Source organism: Bactrocera neohumeralis, chromosome 4 (genome assembly GCF_024586455.1).
Source record: "Bactrocera neohumeralis isolate Rockhampton chromosome 4, APGP_CSIRO_Bneo_wtdbg2-racon-allhic-juicebox.fasta_v2, whole genome shotgun sequence".
In the NCBI taxonomy this organism is placed as follows: domain Eukaryota; kingdom Metazoa; phylum Arthropoda; class Insecta; order Diptera; family Tephritidae; genus Bactrocera; species Bactrocera neohumeralis.
Genome location: NC_065921.1, coordinates 5,999,145 through 6,017,126, shown reverse-complemented (window position 1 = coordinate 6,017,126; position 17,982 = coordinate 5,999,145). Strand labels below are relative to the sequence as shown.

At 37.3% G+C, this 17,982-nt stretch overlaps 1 protein-coding gene across 1 annotated transcript in view; it reads right to left on the bottom strand.

Annotated features, from left to right (window-relative positions):
- Positions 1-17,982, bottom strand: part of LOC126755278 (regulator of G-protein signaling 17) — a 60,339-nt gene that overhangs the window by 25,849 nt on the left and 16,508 nt on the right. Inside the window, exons 3-5 of the mRNA XM_050467727.1 lie at positions 7,482-7,816; positions 6,873-7,277; positions 6,604-6,612 (exon numbers count right to left, since the gene is read on the bottom strand). Of these exons, the coding sequence (XP_050323684.1) occupies positions 6,604-6,612; positions 6,873-7,276 (413 nt within the window). The 5' untranslated portion in view covers position 7,277; positions 7,482-7,816. The remainder of the gene's footprint in view (positions 1-6,603; positions 6,613-6,872; positions 7,278-7,481; positions 7,817-17,982) is intronic.

The window sequence follows — 17,982 nt, the reverse complement described above, 5'->3', positions numbered from 1 at the left end:
TATTGTCAAATAATCAAAATTGCTGTCATAGTTCATGGACGGAAGAGTACACGCACACACACTCATACACACACGGGCACTCGCAAACATACAAACATATATTTACTCATACATATGTATATAACCAAGGGAGACTGTGTTAATACACGCAGCAACACATATATGCATGTATGTGTGGATTACACTCGCACAGTCGGGTCCAGGGGTTGGCATCTCCACGCATATGTGTTTGTTTGGCTGTAAGCATAGGCCCGAAAATGCTACGAAATTCCAGCGCTCATGTTGTGAAAAACACACGAAATGTTCATTGCAAATAGCTTCGTGTATGCTAAACTTTTCGCCAGCCTTCGTGAGCTTTTCATTTATGGTTTGGCATTTTTATGAATGAAATTTCGTGACGAGCGTAAACTTTTGGGGTGCATCGCATGCCGGAGCGGCAAACGAAAGCTTTTACTACAAGTGAGTAAGCAGTGTTGCCAGCAGCGAGGGAGCAAACTAATGAGAAATATTATTATTCTTAATATTTGTTTGAAACGAAACTAATTACAGTTGTTTGGAACTAAAATATTTCGTATTTTATCAGTAGATGTCGTTGCAGTGCTACCAATCACATTGTGTCATACCATATAGTGTTGGAAAGGTGAGATTTTAAGCTTCATTTAATCAAAAAAAAAAAACAGCTGTTCGAAAATTAGTAAAAATAATGAAGAAATTTGCTATATGTATTTTGAAATTTTTGTATAAAAAAAGGAAAAATGCCAAGCAAGCCACCAATGAAATTTGTGAAGTTTACGGAGATGATGCTGTATCAGTTCGTGTAGCACAACAATGATTTGCTCGCTTCCGTTCTGAAAATTTCGATGTGAAAGATGCACCTCGCTCTGGTCGACATATCGTTGAAAAAGTTGATGAAATTATGGAAAATATTGACCAGGATCATCACATAAGCAGCCATGACAACGCTAAGGAACTTAACATTTATCATCAAATGGTTTTAAAACATTTAGAAAAAGGCTGCCTACAAAAAGAAGATCGATGTTTGGGTACCACATGAATTGTCGGCGAAAAGTTTAATGGACCGAATTAACATCTGCTATTCTTTGCTAAAACGAATCGAAATCGAACCATTTCTGAAGCGAATGGTAACCGGAGTTGAAAAGTGGATTAAATACGACAGTAATGTGCGAAAAAGACCATGGTTCAAGCTTGGTGAAGCTCAACAAATGGTCGCAAAGGATTGACGCCTCGAAAGGTTATGCTGAGTGTTTGGTGGGATTAGAAAGGAATCATCCACTAATAGTTTTTCAACCTGGTCGAACGATTGATTCTACATTTTACTGTCAACAACTGATGAGATTGTAGCAAGCGATCGAAAAAAACGGCCAGAACTGATCAACAGAAAGGGCTTCGTCTTACATCACGACAACGCTAGACCACACACATCTTTGATGACTCGGCAAAAACTGGAAGAGCTTGGCTGGGGAGTTTTGATGCATCCACCATATAGCCCTGACCTTGCACCATCGGACTACCGTTTGTTTCGTTCAATGCAGAACTTCCTTATTGGAGTAAAGTTGGCTTTAAGAGAAACCTGTGAAAATACTTATCGCCGAGAAATCAGAAAAGTTTTACACTGATTGAATAATGTCTCTAACAGAAAAATGACAAAAAATGTTCGACCAAAATGTTAGATATTTGGTTCATTAAAGTTTATTATAAATATAAAAAAATAAGTTGAAGTGGAAAGACTTATTCGACTACCCATTATTATAATACATCCGATCACTATCAAAATTTTCCGTGATATTTTATATATAGTTCTCACAAAAATTATATAACAGTTTTTGAATATGATCAAAAAAAAAACTTTGGCAGTTCAAAAACGAGAAAAAATTTTAAGCAAAACAGAACGGCACCATTTTGTAAATTTTTTTGATTTTTTCCAACCATAGGACATTATCTTCAAGAAATTAATTTTTTAAGTTTCACACACGGAGAAGGCCGCAATGACTATAGCAGTGTTCTCAACTCTCTTAGCGAACTTTTCATGGAACATAGAAGTATTGTACCAGAATTTAGGATGGAAACTAGGTGAATATACCCCTTTACCTTATCAAAATTAAAGAAGCACATTTTTTATATAGTAAATATTGGTATCCCTACAAAAATGTCTGTACGAAAAAAGCTTTTCCTTGTAAACTCTCTGTATCTATTTTTCTCTCTCAGCAGCATTTTCTCTTTCCTCCAAAAACTACTCCCACAATCGAATTATGAGACCGCTCTCAATTCAAATGCGTGAGTTCGAATTTCCAGCATCCACACGCTCAGGCATTTCCAAGCAGCGCCAGCTGCGCTTTCCATGGCGCTTGTAAGTAAGCAGAATATTCGTAAAATGAAGCAGCGTTGGAAAGCGTGAAAGTGTAGTCTGCTGCTGCATGAGCTTCGCTGGTAGTCAGGGTAATATGGTATGTGTCTAATCTGATTGGAGCAATTAGGGAAGTTATAATATTATTACCAAATGTACATTACATACATAAATGTAGGCAGAGCGATGCTTTGATGTGCGTTCGTTTGATGTTTTGCTGCCATTTTACACCTACAAGTTATACACACGCACAATATAAGTGTTGGGTATTAGTAATAAATGCTGTATAGTCCTTTAATTGGCGCTATAAACTCGGGCTTTCATTAAACTATAACTTAATGAGGTTTCCCACAAGCTAATGCGCTAGCAACACAACAACTACAACCAGCTGCATAAAAAATAAATAATTTCTGCACATATCGGCATATGTACTAGTTGTGTGTTTGTACCTTGGGCGCTACGCCTAAAATTAAATGAATGAACCCGTTGCCTAGCCGAGCGTCCAGCCATGCTGCGGTTGTTGACGTCTACGATTTGTGTGTGATTTGCTACAACATACATATTTTTTTCTATTTGTCCTCGGCACTTGCGTGGTATAAATGTGTGGGTGTGCGCATAAGTGTGTGAGAAGTCATGTTGTACGCCCTTTGGACGCCCACGTGTGCCTCACACCATGCTCGTTTTTATGGATTTGCTACGGTTACAGCTCACCCATCAGAGCAGCTGTGCCACAAAACAGGCGCAAAATGGCATTATTGTGACTGTAGCAGATACCAACCTTATTTACATTGTATCTATACATACTCCTTGTATACATGTAAGTGTGTGTTGGCACAGCACTTGAACGACCATGACCGCACGATTGCGTTGACGCGTGCGAGGCTGAGTGGAGCATAAAGTGGAGTAAGGTAAACATGTGGATACCAACAAGACAGTGCACAAAAAGACACAGAAAACAGTTGGTAAAACCAAAGTATTTTTTAGTTAGTCGAAAGCAAATGCGCTGAAGTGAAAATCTACGGTTATCTACTTCGCTGAAGTTTTTTCCCAACAACCCTTTTACAATATTTCATGCCGAGTTCAAATCTTCAAGCATTCGAATCAGTAATAATACCAACCAACTACATGGCTGCCTGTCTCGCTCTGCTCGATATACACTTTTCTGCGCACACACACTCTGCCCTGTCAATATTAGGCGCCTTGCCACCCTTGAGGCCCTTCGAAACCTCTTCGTTTTGCCAACTACCTGACCTGCACTTTATTTGCTCGCGTTTAATGAATGGCGAAAGTCTGCTTGTGCACAAGTTCATCGAAAATTCGGGCAATTCAGTTCCTTCCCCGCTGCGCTTCAACACACAATGCCATTCAGCTGGAGGGAAAGCAACCCACACACCTTACTCCACCACCGCATTGTGCTGTTACAGCTTCAACTTCGCACTCGCCTGGTCTCTTTGGCAATTTGGCTCAGCTCAACCGAACTCAACGTGGCTCGGCTCGCTTCTATTGGCGCTTTGCTCACAGAGCATCGCACTCAGCACTGCGTATACGTAACATTTGTGGTTGGAATGCTTGTGTAGGTTTAATTCAATCATATCAACTCGCGCAGTGCTATATACACATATATATATGTATGTGCATGTATAAGCGCTCTGTTGCCGTCTGCTATATATTTGTGTATGTATTTATATATATGTATATGTGTTTGTGTGTGTATTTAAACTGGGAAAAAATCATCTGTAGCATTTTCTTAACTAGACTTAATTGAAATCTGACAATTTTGTATTTTGTTTCCTCTCCACTTGACGTTATTCCTCGCTTTCTTTGCGTACTGTCGCCTGCTTGAGAGTCAGCAGTAAATGACATTTATTTGCAAAGTTGTACAGATTTAATAGAATTTCTCAAATGGCAAAGTGCACGAGCATAAAGGTCACAGCTCGGTATATACTGTAGGCGGATGGCCGTGACAAGCATCTGATGAGTAATTAGCTACTCATTTATTATGCATGGAGCGAATGCCTTCAGTTTCACGTGATATGTTGTTTTGAGTAAAGAAATAGTTTTTAATAAAGGATTTTGGCCCAAAAACTTTTAGGTTTTACCTTTCCTAATTAAAAAATATGTTTAATAATATTCTCATCCTTTTTTCTCTTTGGCCAAAATTCTATATAAAAAAGCTTAAATAATTCGTTTGGCTCCGCGAATAAATAACATATGATTTTATATTTCAAAATCCAAAATTATAAATTAAACTATTTTTCTAAAAAGTTTTAAAGTCCAAATTAAAAATTAAGATTATCAGAGAAATGAAACCAATCGACGTCTTTGACTCACTTAAGTTGGTATATGTACACCAAAACGGATCATATCAGCACCAGGGTCAGGAATTTATTAATTGTGGATTAAAATTAGATTTTCAATTATTAGTCTCAATTTTGGGACTTAAATTAAATTTTCTAAATTTTTTTTGGATTAAAAACTTAAAATTTTATCTGGAAAAAGTATAAAAAAAGAAACTGAAGGATTACAATTGTTAAAAGCAATCAAATATAATTAAAATATACTATATATAAATTCAAAACAAAAATTGTCTTTATTTTTTTTATTTTCATTTAACAGCTTGAGATTAAATTTTTTTTCAACCCGATATTTGAGATTAAAAATTATAAATTATTTGTAATTAAAATTTTTTAAAATGCAATTTAAAAAATTTGATTCAATTATTATACCCTGAACAGGTGTATTAAGTTTGCCACGTTGTTTGTAATACCCAGAAGGAAAATCTTAAGCCTTATAAAGTGTATATATAAATGCTCAGCTTGACAAGCTAAGTTGATTTAACCATGTCCGTCTGTCTGCATACATACGAACTAGTCCCTCAGCTTTTCGCCCCTCTATTTAGTACAAAGAAGCTGCTCATTTTTTGGAACTGCCGATATCGGACCACTATATTACTGTCTTGATCAGGATTTACTTCAACATCCTTTAGAGATACTACTGTGATCAAATTGAAAGGTGAATTTTGTCCATTCCAGCTCCTTCAAAGTAATCCCCTTCCGCTGCAATACACTTATGCCAACGAATTTTCAAGTCATCGTAGCACTTGGAAAACTCCTCCGTGATGATGGCCAACATAGCCTTTTCCGATTCAGCTTTTATATCCTCAATTAAGTCAAAACGGTCTCCTCGGAGTGGTCATGTGAATTTGCTGAATAGCCAGAAGTTACACGAAGGTAAATCAGGCGAATGCGGTGGTTGCGGCACGATATTAGTTGAAATGTGGTGAAATGATCACGAATAATCAATGCAGTATGAGATTGTGCATTATCGCACTTCTCTGTTCAATAAATTCAGAAATAGTAGAAAATCGAAGAATTCACTTTTAGAGCCTCACAAAACGACGCATAGAAATCTTCTTCTTCTTCACCTTAATAAAAATTTACCGATTCGAAAACACGCAAAGGAAAAATTAAAATTTCACCTTTCAATTTGATCACAATATCCGTAGTATAGTCGATAGCGGCCAGAATACATGTAAGTGTTTTTGAATAAAGAGACAAGGTCCTGGTGGCCCTAGACAGGTTATTGCTTTTGATAATTGAAGTAGGTCCATCATAATTATAAATAATAAAGAGAGTACGAAAGAAATATAAAACAAGTAAGGAAAGGCTAAGTTTGGAAAAGCCAGGGAAATACATTAAGATGTGAAACGTCAATCAGAGGATGGGTATCTAAGCAATTTTATATATAAGTACATATGCTCTTTAGAGCTCATACACTAACTAACATATTCGGCACAATATTTGTTAGAAAAACGAAAATCATTATATGTAGTATATGGGAGTTGGTGGTAGTACTGACCCGATTTTATCTATTAACTATTATCATGGCACTAAAATAGTGTTTCCTGTGTTTCATTAAGCTACCTCACGTACAATATTTAAGTACACCAAGAACATAAAATAATTAATGAAAAGTAAATAATATGCGTCAAAAGAATATCATGAGTTAAATTAAGCCTGAATATTTCTATTTTTAGTCCATTCTTTTACACAAACACCCGATACACTGCACACTCTTTTTTGCCTTGTCTACCAACAACTACCCGCAATCCACTGTGTAGCAGTAAACTAAGCAAATTTAGTTACTAAAGTAGAATTTTAAATTCGCTTTCAAGAATTCTTCAAGCACTTTGAAATTAATTTAATATTATCTTTAATAAATTCCGTTCGTGTACTCACCACTTTGCCCTGCGATGTGCGATGTGCGACAGCGATACGCCAAGTGCAGCCAACGCAAGAAATATGCGAGCAAAAATAAAATAAAAGAGCAGAAAAGAGTGTGAGGAAAAATTTGTGAGCAAATAGAAAACTGTCAGTAACATGAAATTCAAAGTATCAAGCTGTGGAATTTCAGCGTAGCACAGCAATAGCTGCAAGAAAGTGCAAGGCACTTAAGGTGCAGATCTACGAGCTTGCATGCCAACCACCTCGCCCCGCCCCGCACTTACCACGAGCACGAGCAACAGCAACACCAGCAAAAACAGCAGGGTTTCTGTGATTGTTGCTGCTGCTGTCGTTGTGTTGTGCTGGTCGTCATCGCCGTCGTCGTCATCAACGTCTCGGGCAGTAAACTCGCCCCCGCATTCCCCGCCGAACCACCACGTGAACTCGTTGTTGTCACACCCAGCGCGCTCGTCGTGCTCAGCATGCCGCCCACATGTATACCGCCGCCCTTATTGAGACCGCCACTATTGCTGCCACCACCTGTACTTGAGGTGCTACCGCCTACGCCGCCACCGCCACCGCCAGCACTTTGTGCTTTGGTCGCCACCGTCGCTACCGCAGAGGATGAGGTGGAGCCCATGCCACGCAGGTGACATCCCGAAGGCAGCTCTGAAACAGTACAAGACATTCTGCGAGGCAAAGTAAACACAAAATAAAAAAATCTATTAAAAACGAATATAGTTAAGTTTGATATCATAAGATAACTTGACACGTCTAGGTGCGTGTTTGCGCGCGCGCGTATCAGCTGGCTTGAAAAGCTCAGCGCTACGTGGCGTATACGTAACATGTTTCTGTGTCTTGTCAGACACTTCCACTCGCCTTCCGATACTCACATAATTTGTGTAGTCCTTTCAGTTGTGCACGCGCTGCGTCGCTACGCCGCGTAGATTCCCACTAGCCGCCTAGTCTTTGTTGGCCCACCCGCCTCTTCAGCACTAGCCGTTGCCTGTCAACGCGTCAATTTCGTTGTGTTCAACTGTCAACGCTGGAAATGCACTCTAGTATCTGCCAACAACACTGGCGTTGGCGCACCTGCAATCCAATGTCCGTAGTTGTATGTATGCAGCTTAGATTTTGTGGTGTCCGCTGGTAGCTGTTGCTTCGTAGGTGTATGGAATGAAAGCGAATCGCGGAGAAATGAGAGATTCTGCCATAAGCCGCACACTTTCTGAAAAGCCATGGGAAAAATATTAATGAGTGGATAAAATGCAATTTCCTTAAGTTGATTACGGACTAATTTAAAATATGACCGCAACAGCTAATGATAACGGTACGCAGAATGCGCTCGGCATGCACAAACTAATTTAAAATATACAATTTACAGTGCTTATTATGCTTTTTTTTTAAATAATGAAAATTAAATTTTCTGCGGCGAATTATGTAGAGAAGAATAAATGCAGATTTTTTTAGTTTTTTTTCAAAATTTTGTAAACGAAATACTGATTGTTGACATTACCCGTTAGCGAATAATCACACCTTTCAGAAGTTATATAAATTGGAAGAATTAATTGTTTAAAATTAAATAACTTATCGTTATTAAGTTTAAGTGGAGTACAGAGAGTAGAGAAAGGTATGGCCACACTACCTTGATCCACAAACCTACAAGTGATATTTCCTTAGCTAAATGACGCTGAACTAATACCAAACATCCCCAAAGGACATGAGAACCTGCATTTCCATCTGACTCAAATACTAGTGGACATGGGTGCTTTAGAAGCTAGCTTGCCAGATTCCACAATGACATTAGTTCGAACTGTCCGACGTGTGCCATACTTTTCAAATACAAGGGAAAAAGCTAAAGACCACATTCGGTGGTAGTTTTCCGGTCAATAATTTAACGACACTCATGTGTCAGTCGACTGAGAAATGGAAAACTGTTCGCGAAGCGTCAGCATTCATAATAACAAAACTGAAACTTTTTTAACAGGTTAGGCGTCCGTCAGTCCACACAATAGAGGAGACTTAAATGTCCTGTCTCTACCACGAAGTAGTACAGGGTTTGTCCGGAAAGTAATAAGGCTGATTTTCTTCCTAGCTAATGAACGAGCGGCTGGTCAGTTGTCTCCGAGCACCTGGGGAGTCTAGACAAACTTTTTCGCGCAACGCGTTTCTGTGAGTGGTGCAGGCTGAAAATGCAGCGTTCGTTAGAGCATATGTACACAATTAAATTCTGTGTGAAACTTGATAAATTTGCGATAGAGACATTTGATATGATCAAGGAAGCTTACCCAGATGTTTCTTTAGCAAGAAGTGGTGTGTTTCAGTGACACCAAGCCTTTTTGGAGGACCGGGTAGAGTTCGCTGTTGAGGACCGTGCTGGGAGACCTGCGACTTTGACAAAAACCGACAATGTGACTCGTGCGCGCGAAGTTTTGAACTCAGACCGTCGTTCGTTTAATTGCCCAGATGTTAAATTTATCAAAATCTGTAACTCATGACATTGTAACCGGGCACTTGAACATGCGCATGATGTGTGCGAAAATGGTGCCAAAATTGCTCACTGACGACAAGAAATTGCGGCGAGTGGAAGTGTGCCAAGAAAATTTGAACATGTGTGAAAGTGACCCCCGATTTTTGAACAACATAATCACAGGTGACGGGTAATGGATCTTTGGGTATGATCCCAAGATATTTGTGTTTCTTCGCCTAAAAAGGCCGATGAAAGGCAAGCATTTTGAGACGACAGAGGGAATCCAAGCAGTTGCCACTTGGCTGTCAAGGCTGTTCCGGAGTATGCCTTCCGTAACGCATTCAATGCTTGGAAACCGTGCTGGCAGCGCTTCATCGACGCAGAAGGAGCCTGTAAGTTTTTAAAGAATTGTAACTATTGGTTCAAAATCGACTCAGTTCTATGACTTTCCGAACAAACCCTGTACTTTGCCGGTGATTTCGTGGGAGAGTACTGAGTTGGGAGTAGGTTAGGTTTAGCGGATTAAAGTTCCGCACTCCGGCTTTCGATCCTTCTCCCTATTATACAAACAAAAAGGTGAACTATGTATTGATACCCATTGATGATGATTCATTTAAACTGCGTGGGCAACCCGGATCGATACATTTTTTTTCCTAAATTGGTAAAACTCTATTTCCAGTTTGATCTTCATACTTGTATGCCTATTAGTGTGTGTCGGCAGCAGTTTTTCTACGACACGAAAAGTTTGCCTGTTGTTTTTTTTTCCTTCGAAAAAAAAATTAAGATAGATCTTGGTGGAAATTTTGTGTTTCCATGGTTTACCGGATACAGAATCGTTGAAAATGTTGCAGAAGTAAGGAGTCAGCTTTATCGGTACACAATAATTTAAATGGCGCAAAGTATTCATCGCCAACTTCCTGCCAAAGAACAATGCTTGAAAATCGTCATCTTGGCATCAGAGCGATAGCAGAGGATCTCTCATCTCTTCTGGATATACTGAACACATTTTGCTGATTTGGATATGAATCGTGTCAATGTTAGACTCGCATCAAAATACCTTAGTCTTTCGCAAAAAAGTTGCCGATTAAAGGTCACAAAAGAATGATTGACCTCACATTTACCAAATGCATCATTACTGGTGATAATACGAGAGTTTATAAAACTGACGTCGAAACTGTCCAACAATCTAGCAAATGACGCTCAAAAATTGAGTGAAAACCGAAAAACCGTCAAGTCAAAGTTGCTCAAAACATGTTATGCACATCGTTTTCTTTCACTATCGTGATTTGGTTCACCATGAATTCATTACAAGGATTAAAAAAATGGCATTTGACCGTTTGAGGTGTTTACGCGAAGCAATCTGTCATAAATGACCGGATTTATGAACAGAAAATGCAAAGCTTTTTCAGCATGATAATGTGCCGTCACATTCTAGCATGATTATCACTAACTTTTTGACCAAAAACGAAACGGGTCACTGTAGCCACCATATGTGGCTTCATGTGATTTTTTTTCGAAACTCAGCAAAGAAAAATTAATCGAAGACACAACATCGGTTATCCCTATAATTCCGTCCATCTCGACTCGAACAGTGTATTCTAGTATACAACGACATAAATTGTAATAGTCTGACATAGTATTGGAAAATTGAAATTTTTTATCCTAAGCTTCAGAACAGTCGATTTCAAATCTTAAATATTATCGTGATATGGAACATTGTTAGTATTTTATATTTATTGAAGTTTAACCCACTTTATATCGGATAAAAATATAATATTAACCGTGATTTCGATTTTCGATTATTTTGTAGAGAACACATATCCCTACCTATGCTGTCAAGGTCGGCATGAAGAAAATACGAGAACATTCACGAAAAAGGCGTCGTGCATCATGTGTTCTTGCCAAATTGTCATACCGCCAATAATGAATATTATCAGTCAGAAACGCTTAAATTTGTGGACGAACAAAAATTGTTTTTTACGCCATGATAACGCCTCACGTATCGTTTCTGGTGCGCGAGTATTTGGCCAAAAACAACACATTAATCGTGTCGCAGTCTTCGTATTCGCCAGATCTTTCCCCAAGTGAATTTTTTGTTCCCAAAGCTGAAACGGCCCATGAAAGAACGACACTACGCTACGATTGAGGAGGTAAAAACTGCATCGAAGAAGAAGCTAAGCTAGATGAGAAAAAATTTATTTTTTGCTTGCTTTTAGTATTGAAAGAACCCTCATAGAGGTGGAATATATCTGGGGTGATGACTTTGTTATGCGGGAGCTGTATAACCCCAATAATTGCATTCCTATAATATAAATAGCTACATTGGTTTAACAGAATTTTCAAATTACTTCCCAAAGAAATTTAAATCCGCCGCTCACCAAATTATAGCCACGACTTCGACTCACTCACCTAAGGCAGCCAAAACAGCCAACTAATTGTTTCCATAGTCTTACTACATCAAGGAAATTGTATAAAAGTCAGATATATATATATGCACCGTTCAACAACCCTTTCAATTTCAGACACCCACATACACAATAACTGCACACACCTACATGTGTGTATTATCCTTTAAGCCATACATTGCCTGGCTCACCCTGCGCTACAAGAGAATCAGCAAGCCGTCAGTCAATCACTCAAGCAAAGCAAATGCACAAAACCCAGTGACAGCACAATGAAACATTGTTGCAAGGTGTGTCCTATTGAATTTATGCCCCTTCAATAAGCGAGGAAGCAATTTGTGTGCGCTGCTGGATGTTCAATCAGCTCAAGTAGAAAATATGTACACAAGCAAAAACAAAAGCAACAATGAAATTAAAACAGAAAAGGAAAATCAAAAACAAAAACAAAAAACGTGAATCAAACGAAACCAAAAGCAAATAAAGTGGAATACACAAAACAATATAACTGAAAAACACAAGAAAATAACAAGTCAATAAATGCTGTATACTTGCAACAAATAGCCAGAACAAAATATCGGTCAATAACTATTAGATGAATGCACTGGACAACGGACAATGGACAATGAACAATAAACATTGGACACTGGACACCGGATTACTCAGACGAAAGAACGAATTGAGAGTGAATGTGATGAAGGCTGACCAAGCCAGTGCATTGGCACAACTATGCAACCGTGTTGTTGATGGATAAATGGCAGGGTGGTGCTTGTGTTGGTGTGCATGTAAATTTGTTTGGTTAAATGTACTTGGATGGCAGTAACCGCAACAGCTTGGTTGCTGGACATTGGATATGCTGGGCAATAAAATTGACTTCATCGCCTGGCTGAGCTCAAATCCACTGAGCCGAACTATTACTGCTGAAAGATATAAGCTGCAATTCATACATATGTACATATATGGACAATGTCACTGTTGACCAGTGGCAATTGGGGTCAGTGGAAAAATGCTCACAGAATTGTATTTATTATTCAAATTAATTTAAATGTTATTAAGTTGATGGCCAAAAACTTTAACATGAAATAAAATTGCATTTTGGCAAACACAGTCATTTTACAGATTTAAAAGCATTATATTAAAGATAATTAAAATATGCATAAGCTTTGCTTCATGCTGGCAAGGAAATGGCTACTGTTTTTTGGTTTGGAGTAATTGACCTGAAAAGTGTACGACACGGCAATTTCAAGCTGTTGCCAATCAAATATTGGATAGTCGAAAAAGAATTTTCGTATTTTGACAATAGATGTCGTTACAGTCGTATTTCTCCAGTACTACCAATCACATTGTGTCATACTATATAGTGTTGGAAAGGTGAGATTTTAAGCTTCATTTAACAAAAAAAAAACTGAATTCGAGGAATTAAAAAAAAGTTACAGCTGTTCAAAAATGAGTGAAAATAATGAAGAAACTTGCAATATTTTGAAATTTGAAAAAAAGGGAAGAATGCCAGGCAAGCCACCAATGAAATTAGTGCAATTTACGGGGACAATTCTAAATCAGTACGTGTAGCACAACAATTGTTCGCTCGCTTCCGTTCTGGAAATTTTAAAATTTCGAAATTTCGATTTACACTAATAAAAGCTTTAAACTGATGAAATTATGTCTCCAGCGAAAAAAATGGCAAAAAGTGGTCAACGAAAATTTATTTATTTTTTAGTATAAATATAAAAAAATAAGTTGAAGTTTTAGAAATACGAAAAGATTTTTTCCAATACCCAATATTATTGCATTTTACTTATTGTTGGCGATAGCGCTCATAGTTATACATAGTACAGATGAAATATTTAATACAAAACTACAAAAACTATTTTAAATTCACCAAAACTGCAACAAATTGTTCAACTCTTAAATACTCTCCAAAACTCACAACTATGTATTTGTTGTACGAGGCGTATGATAAACATTTGCAATAAACTGCTGGAATTCCCTACAGGCCAGCATCACAAGCTCGGACAGATGCAATAGATTATAGATGCACACAAGCACTATATTTTATTTAGGCGTGGGTGCACATATGAGCACATGAATTTTCATTCATACTAAGGAATTTGTAAATATGTGTGTGTGGACCTTAGTTTTTCAAACGCACACGTAAACATGCAAATACAGTGAATTTTCGAGTGACTCAGTTGCATGTAGCATGTGGCATGTGGCAAGTAATGTTTGTGAGTGTGTATGCAGATGTACATGTGTATATCTTTTTATCTCGTTGAGACATCCTTCCAACAATTACAACAACAAAATGCGCCATATGCAACAAGATGGAAAATAGGATATATTGCCAATATGGAAATGATAGTGTGGCAATGCCCGTCATAACAACAAAAACATATACAATAAATGTACGATAAGTGTACGATACCGACAATTCAGTTCTATGGGTGGAACACATATGCATATATACATGTATATGTATGTATATATATATATATATATATATATGTGCGTAGATATGTGTATATATGATATATATACAAATGTTTTAAACTTTTAGTGTGGCTCTGCAAAAGGAAGAGGTTACAAATAGGATGGTATATAAATTTGAGTTAAGTACTGAATTGATAGATTTACTGCTTGTCGATATTTGTATTGAACCTCTTGCTATTTATTCGGGTCTTTGCGTTTCTAGCCTTAATCATAAACAATAAATAAATATTATTTTGATTTTTGTTTACTATTTTAGATAAAACATCTAATTTTTATGTATTATCGCATAGAATATTTCAGTACACTGAAGTCGTAGATAATTTCGTCTATCCTGGAACCAGTTTTAACACCAACAACAATGTCAGCCTGGAAATCCAACGCAAGCCTGAGTAGGCAATTGCGAAATAGAGTCCTCTCTCGACGAACAAAAAGACCAAACTCTATAATTCGCACATTATTCTAGTCCTGCTATATGGTGCAGAGACATAAGACGATGTCAACATCTGATGAGTCGACGTTGCGAGTTTTCGAGAGAAAAGTTCTGCGAAAGATTTATGGTCCTTTGCGCGTTAGCCACGGCGAATATCGCATTCGATGGAACGATGAGCTGTACGAGATATACGACGACATTGACATAGTTCAGTGAATTAAAAGACAGCGGTTACGCTGGCTAGGTCATGTTGTCCGAATGGACGAAAACACTACAGCTCTGAAAGTATTCGACGAAGTACCCGCCGGGGAAGCAGAGGAAGAGGAAGACCTCCACTCCGTTGAAACGACCCGGTGGAAAGAACCTGGCTACACTTGGAATATCTTTTTCTTGGAAGCCAAAGCGAAAAGGAGAAACGACTACGGCGCGAACTTTTAAATGTAAATTTCAAAAAAAACTTTACCTGTATACTTTCTAAAATTTTTTTTTCGTTTTCGTTTGTTCGCGATTTTTTTTCCGTTTGGCTTTTTGTATGTTTTTAGTAAGCAGAAGTACACTAAATTATATTATCTAATTATAATAAAAGGTTTTAATTTATTACGTTTAATGAGTAAGACACAAATGCTTATAAAAAAGCAGCAGATTTTATTGTTTTTAAAGTCATACACCTACTAAACTTCGTGTTTCAATTAAAAAAAAAATAAAATAAAATATTAATTTCGATTTTAGTGTAAATGAAATTAAATAAAAAAAATAAAAAATGTAATTTTTTCAAAACTCCAGACTTTTGTAACAACTAGAAGGAAACGTGGAAGATCCTTTTGTCTGTATATACCAGAACTAGCTGACAGTTTTTGAGTTATTGATGTGAAATTTCGCTCTCAAAGAGCTCATCATATGTCGAAACCGCCGATATCGGTTCACATATAGCTGCCAAAACAAACTAAACGATCAAAATCAAGTGCTTGTATGAAACCCTTTTTTAATTTGGCGAGATAGGCACACGACATTTGGCTTGGCTTATTGTCTAAGGCAATAATGCAATCTCCGAAGAAATTTTTAGATCGAGTCACTCTAGCAAAGCTGTCATACAAATTGACCGATCAGAACTAAGTGCTTGTAAGAAATCTTATGTATTTTGTGAAAGGTATTATATCTTCAATGCAACCAAAGATAATGAAACAAAAAACAACTAACAAAAAAATTTTTTTTTCCAGAAAAGCTTTTAATAAAAATGTATCTCTATTATACAAAATATCTATGTGTTTGTAGGCGTACTAAATTTATAATAATTCACTTTCGCTCGCAATATAATATTATCCTTTCACATATGTATGCTTACAAACTTAATCCATAAACCACTTTACCACACTTTTCGCACACTCACAAATTTACAGTTTAAATAAAAACACTTATGTATAATTACTTTGAAGCAGGTGATACATATCACATTGAAGGGTTTTTCTCCTCTTACATATATATGTGTGTAAATAGAAATATGGCAGCGATGCTAGTTATATTGCAAATAGCTGGTGAATGTCGCTTGTGCTTGGCGTTCCGATTGAGGTCAGCGGCAAGCAGCACCTGCGGCAAAACAAAAAATGGGACAACGTGTGTGGGTATGTGTGGCCATGTAATCCATAGAAATGCGCACACATACTTGCTTGTGTGCATTTGCGATAAAGTATAAGTGCAAATATGTGCAAACAGTAGGCGCTACTAGCACACTCACATATTTACACACACCTATGCGCCATGCATATGCGACTACATTCAATTGAAAATGGCAAGAAATGCAAATTACAAGGCTGGCATGCTTTTCCGCTAACCTACAAACACATACTCAAACCCAGACACTCACACGCACACATGCATACGAGCAGTCACAAGCAAGCATTGTAGCATTAAGTGTAAAAATATTGTAGCACGCGTTGTTTACAGGATGTGGCTGTGTATATGTGTGCATAAGTACGAGGACAATGGCAGCAGGTGGAACTAGAAAGTAATTAAGGCAGGAAATCACTAAATAAGAACAAAAGGCAAAAAAGTGTGCAAAACAAGTCTTGTTTTTAACCACAAGTTATGCTGGGAATACCGCAACGTTGCTACAAAAGGATTATTCATAGTCACATGCAGGCGTATGTAAATATATATACAAGTATATACACCTGTATGTGACTATATTGTAATATATGGGCGCATAGATTGCTTTTATTCGAATTGAAGTGACATATTAATTATGGAAAATATAATATGTGACAAAACTGCAGACCAATAGTTATTTGAAATTCAGAAACACTGAAGCGAAAAATGTTATATCAAACCTAGATTAGTAGTTTTAGGTCATAATTTCAATTTACATCGCGAACAAGGTTGTAAAAATCTACTTGTACGTACATATTTCAAATTTCTAATCTTAAATACCGGACTAAAAACCTAAAAATAAATTTTAGTCCTTAATACCGAATCAAAAAATTTAAAAGTGTAAAGTTTATAATTAGAAATTTCAAAAATCCGAGTTTTAAACTATTTCATGTCCTACAAATTTGGTTATGTTTGTTAAAGGAAATCTTAATTTTAGTACAATATCAACATATTTGTGGTATTTATACATAATTACTGTGTTCCCGCTATGAATATGAAAATCTTTCCTTTTTCTCTTTTCACTCTAGCTTTTGACTTGAAAAACTAGTTTTTTAATTTTTTACTCAAATTTTTAAATAAAAAAATTTTAAATTTAAGTACAGATTTTGGTTTTAAAAATATGTTTTTAATTTAAAAATATTTTGAGTACAAAACTCGCAACCCTGAGTACGACTAAAATTTATGTTATGTAAGCAAGCTTTATTAGGAATCTGAACTTATATTTAGCAAGTACACTTGGAAAACAGCAGACGCACATGTTCTTTGGAAGCATTTAAACTTATCCAGTAACTCTTTGAAAAAAACTCATAAGCAATAAGTAGCACCTTTAGGTTAGGTTAATCTGGTAGGCCAATAAGCCACGCATAGACCAGATCTAGGTCCAGATCCCAGGTTTGGTCCTTTGCTATACAAATAGAGTTCAGTTTATAGGTCCCTGAAAAGTATTTATCTTTTAGGATGCCTGCCTACCAATGCGGGACAACTGCAACTTTGCGTGGTGCCTTACTCTAGACATTTCTTGCAGCCTTCTCGATTCGCCAGCCTCATTTTACAGAAGTATTCCGATCATGTTCCTACAGAACATGAGTTTTGTGTACTTCTGATCTACTGCTTTCCACGTGACTTTTGCAGTTTTGCATACTGGTAGTTCGGGTTCCATAGGGTTTCGTTTTTCATTACCATGCTTATGTCATTATTGTCGTATAAAGAAAGCATGGGTTTCCAGTTGTCGGGTGTTAGCCGTACACCATTTTTGGCTTCCCAAGACACTGAAGTTGTTCTTAAAGCTCACGTTATGCATAGCGCAGCGAGCCTTGGAACTCTTTCTATTGGCTTCCGGTAAGTGGATTTCTGTATGCCTTTCCACCATACTAACGCACTGTAGAGCAGAATTGGTCTTACAATAGCTGTCTAGCACCAGTGCATGAAAGAGGGAGAGAGTCCCAGGTTGTGCCGAGCATCAG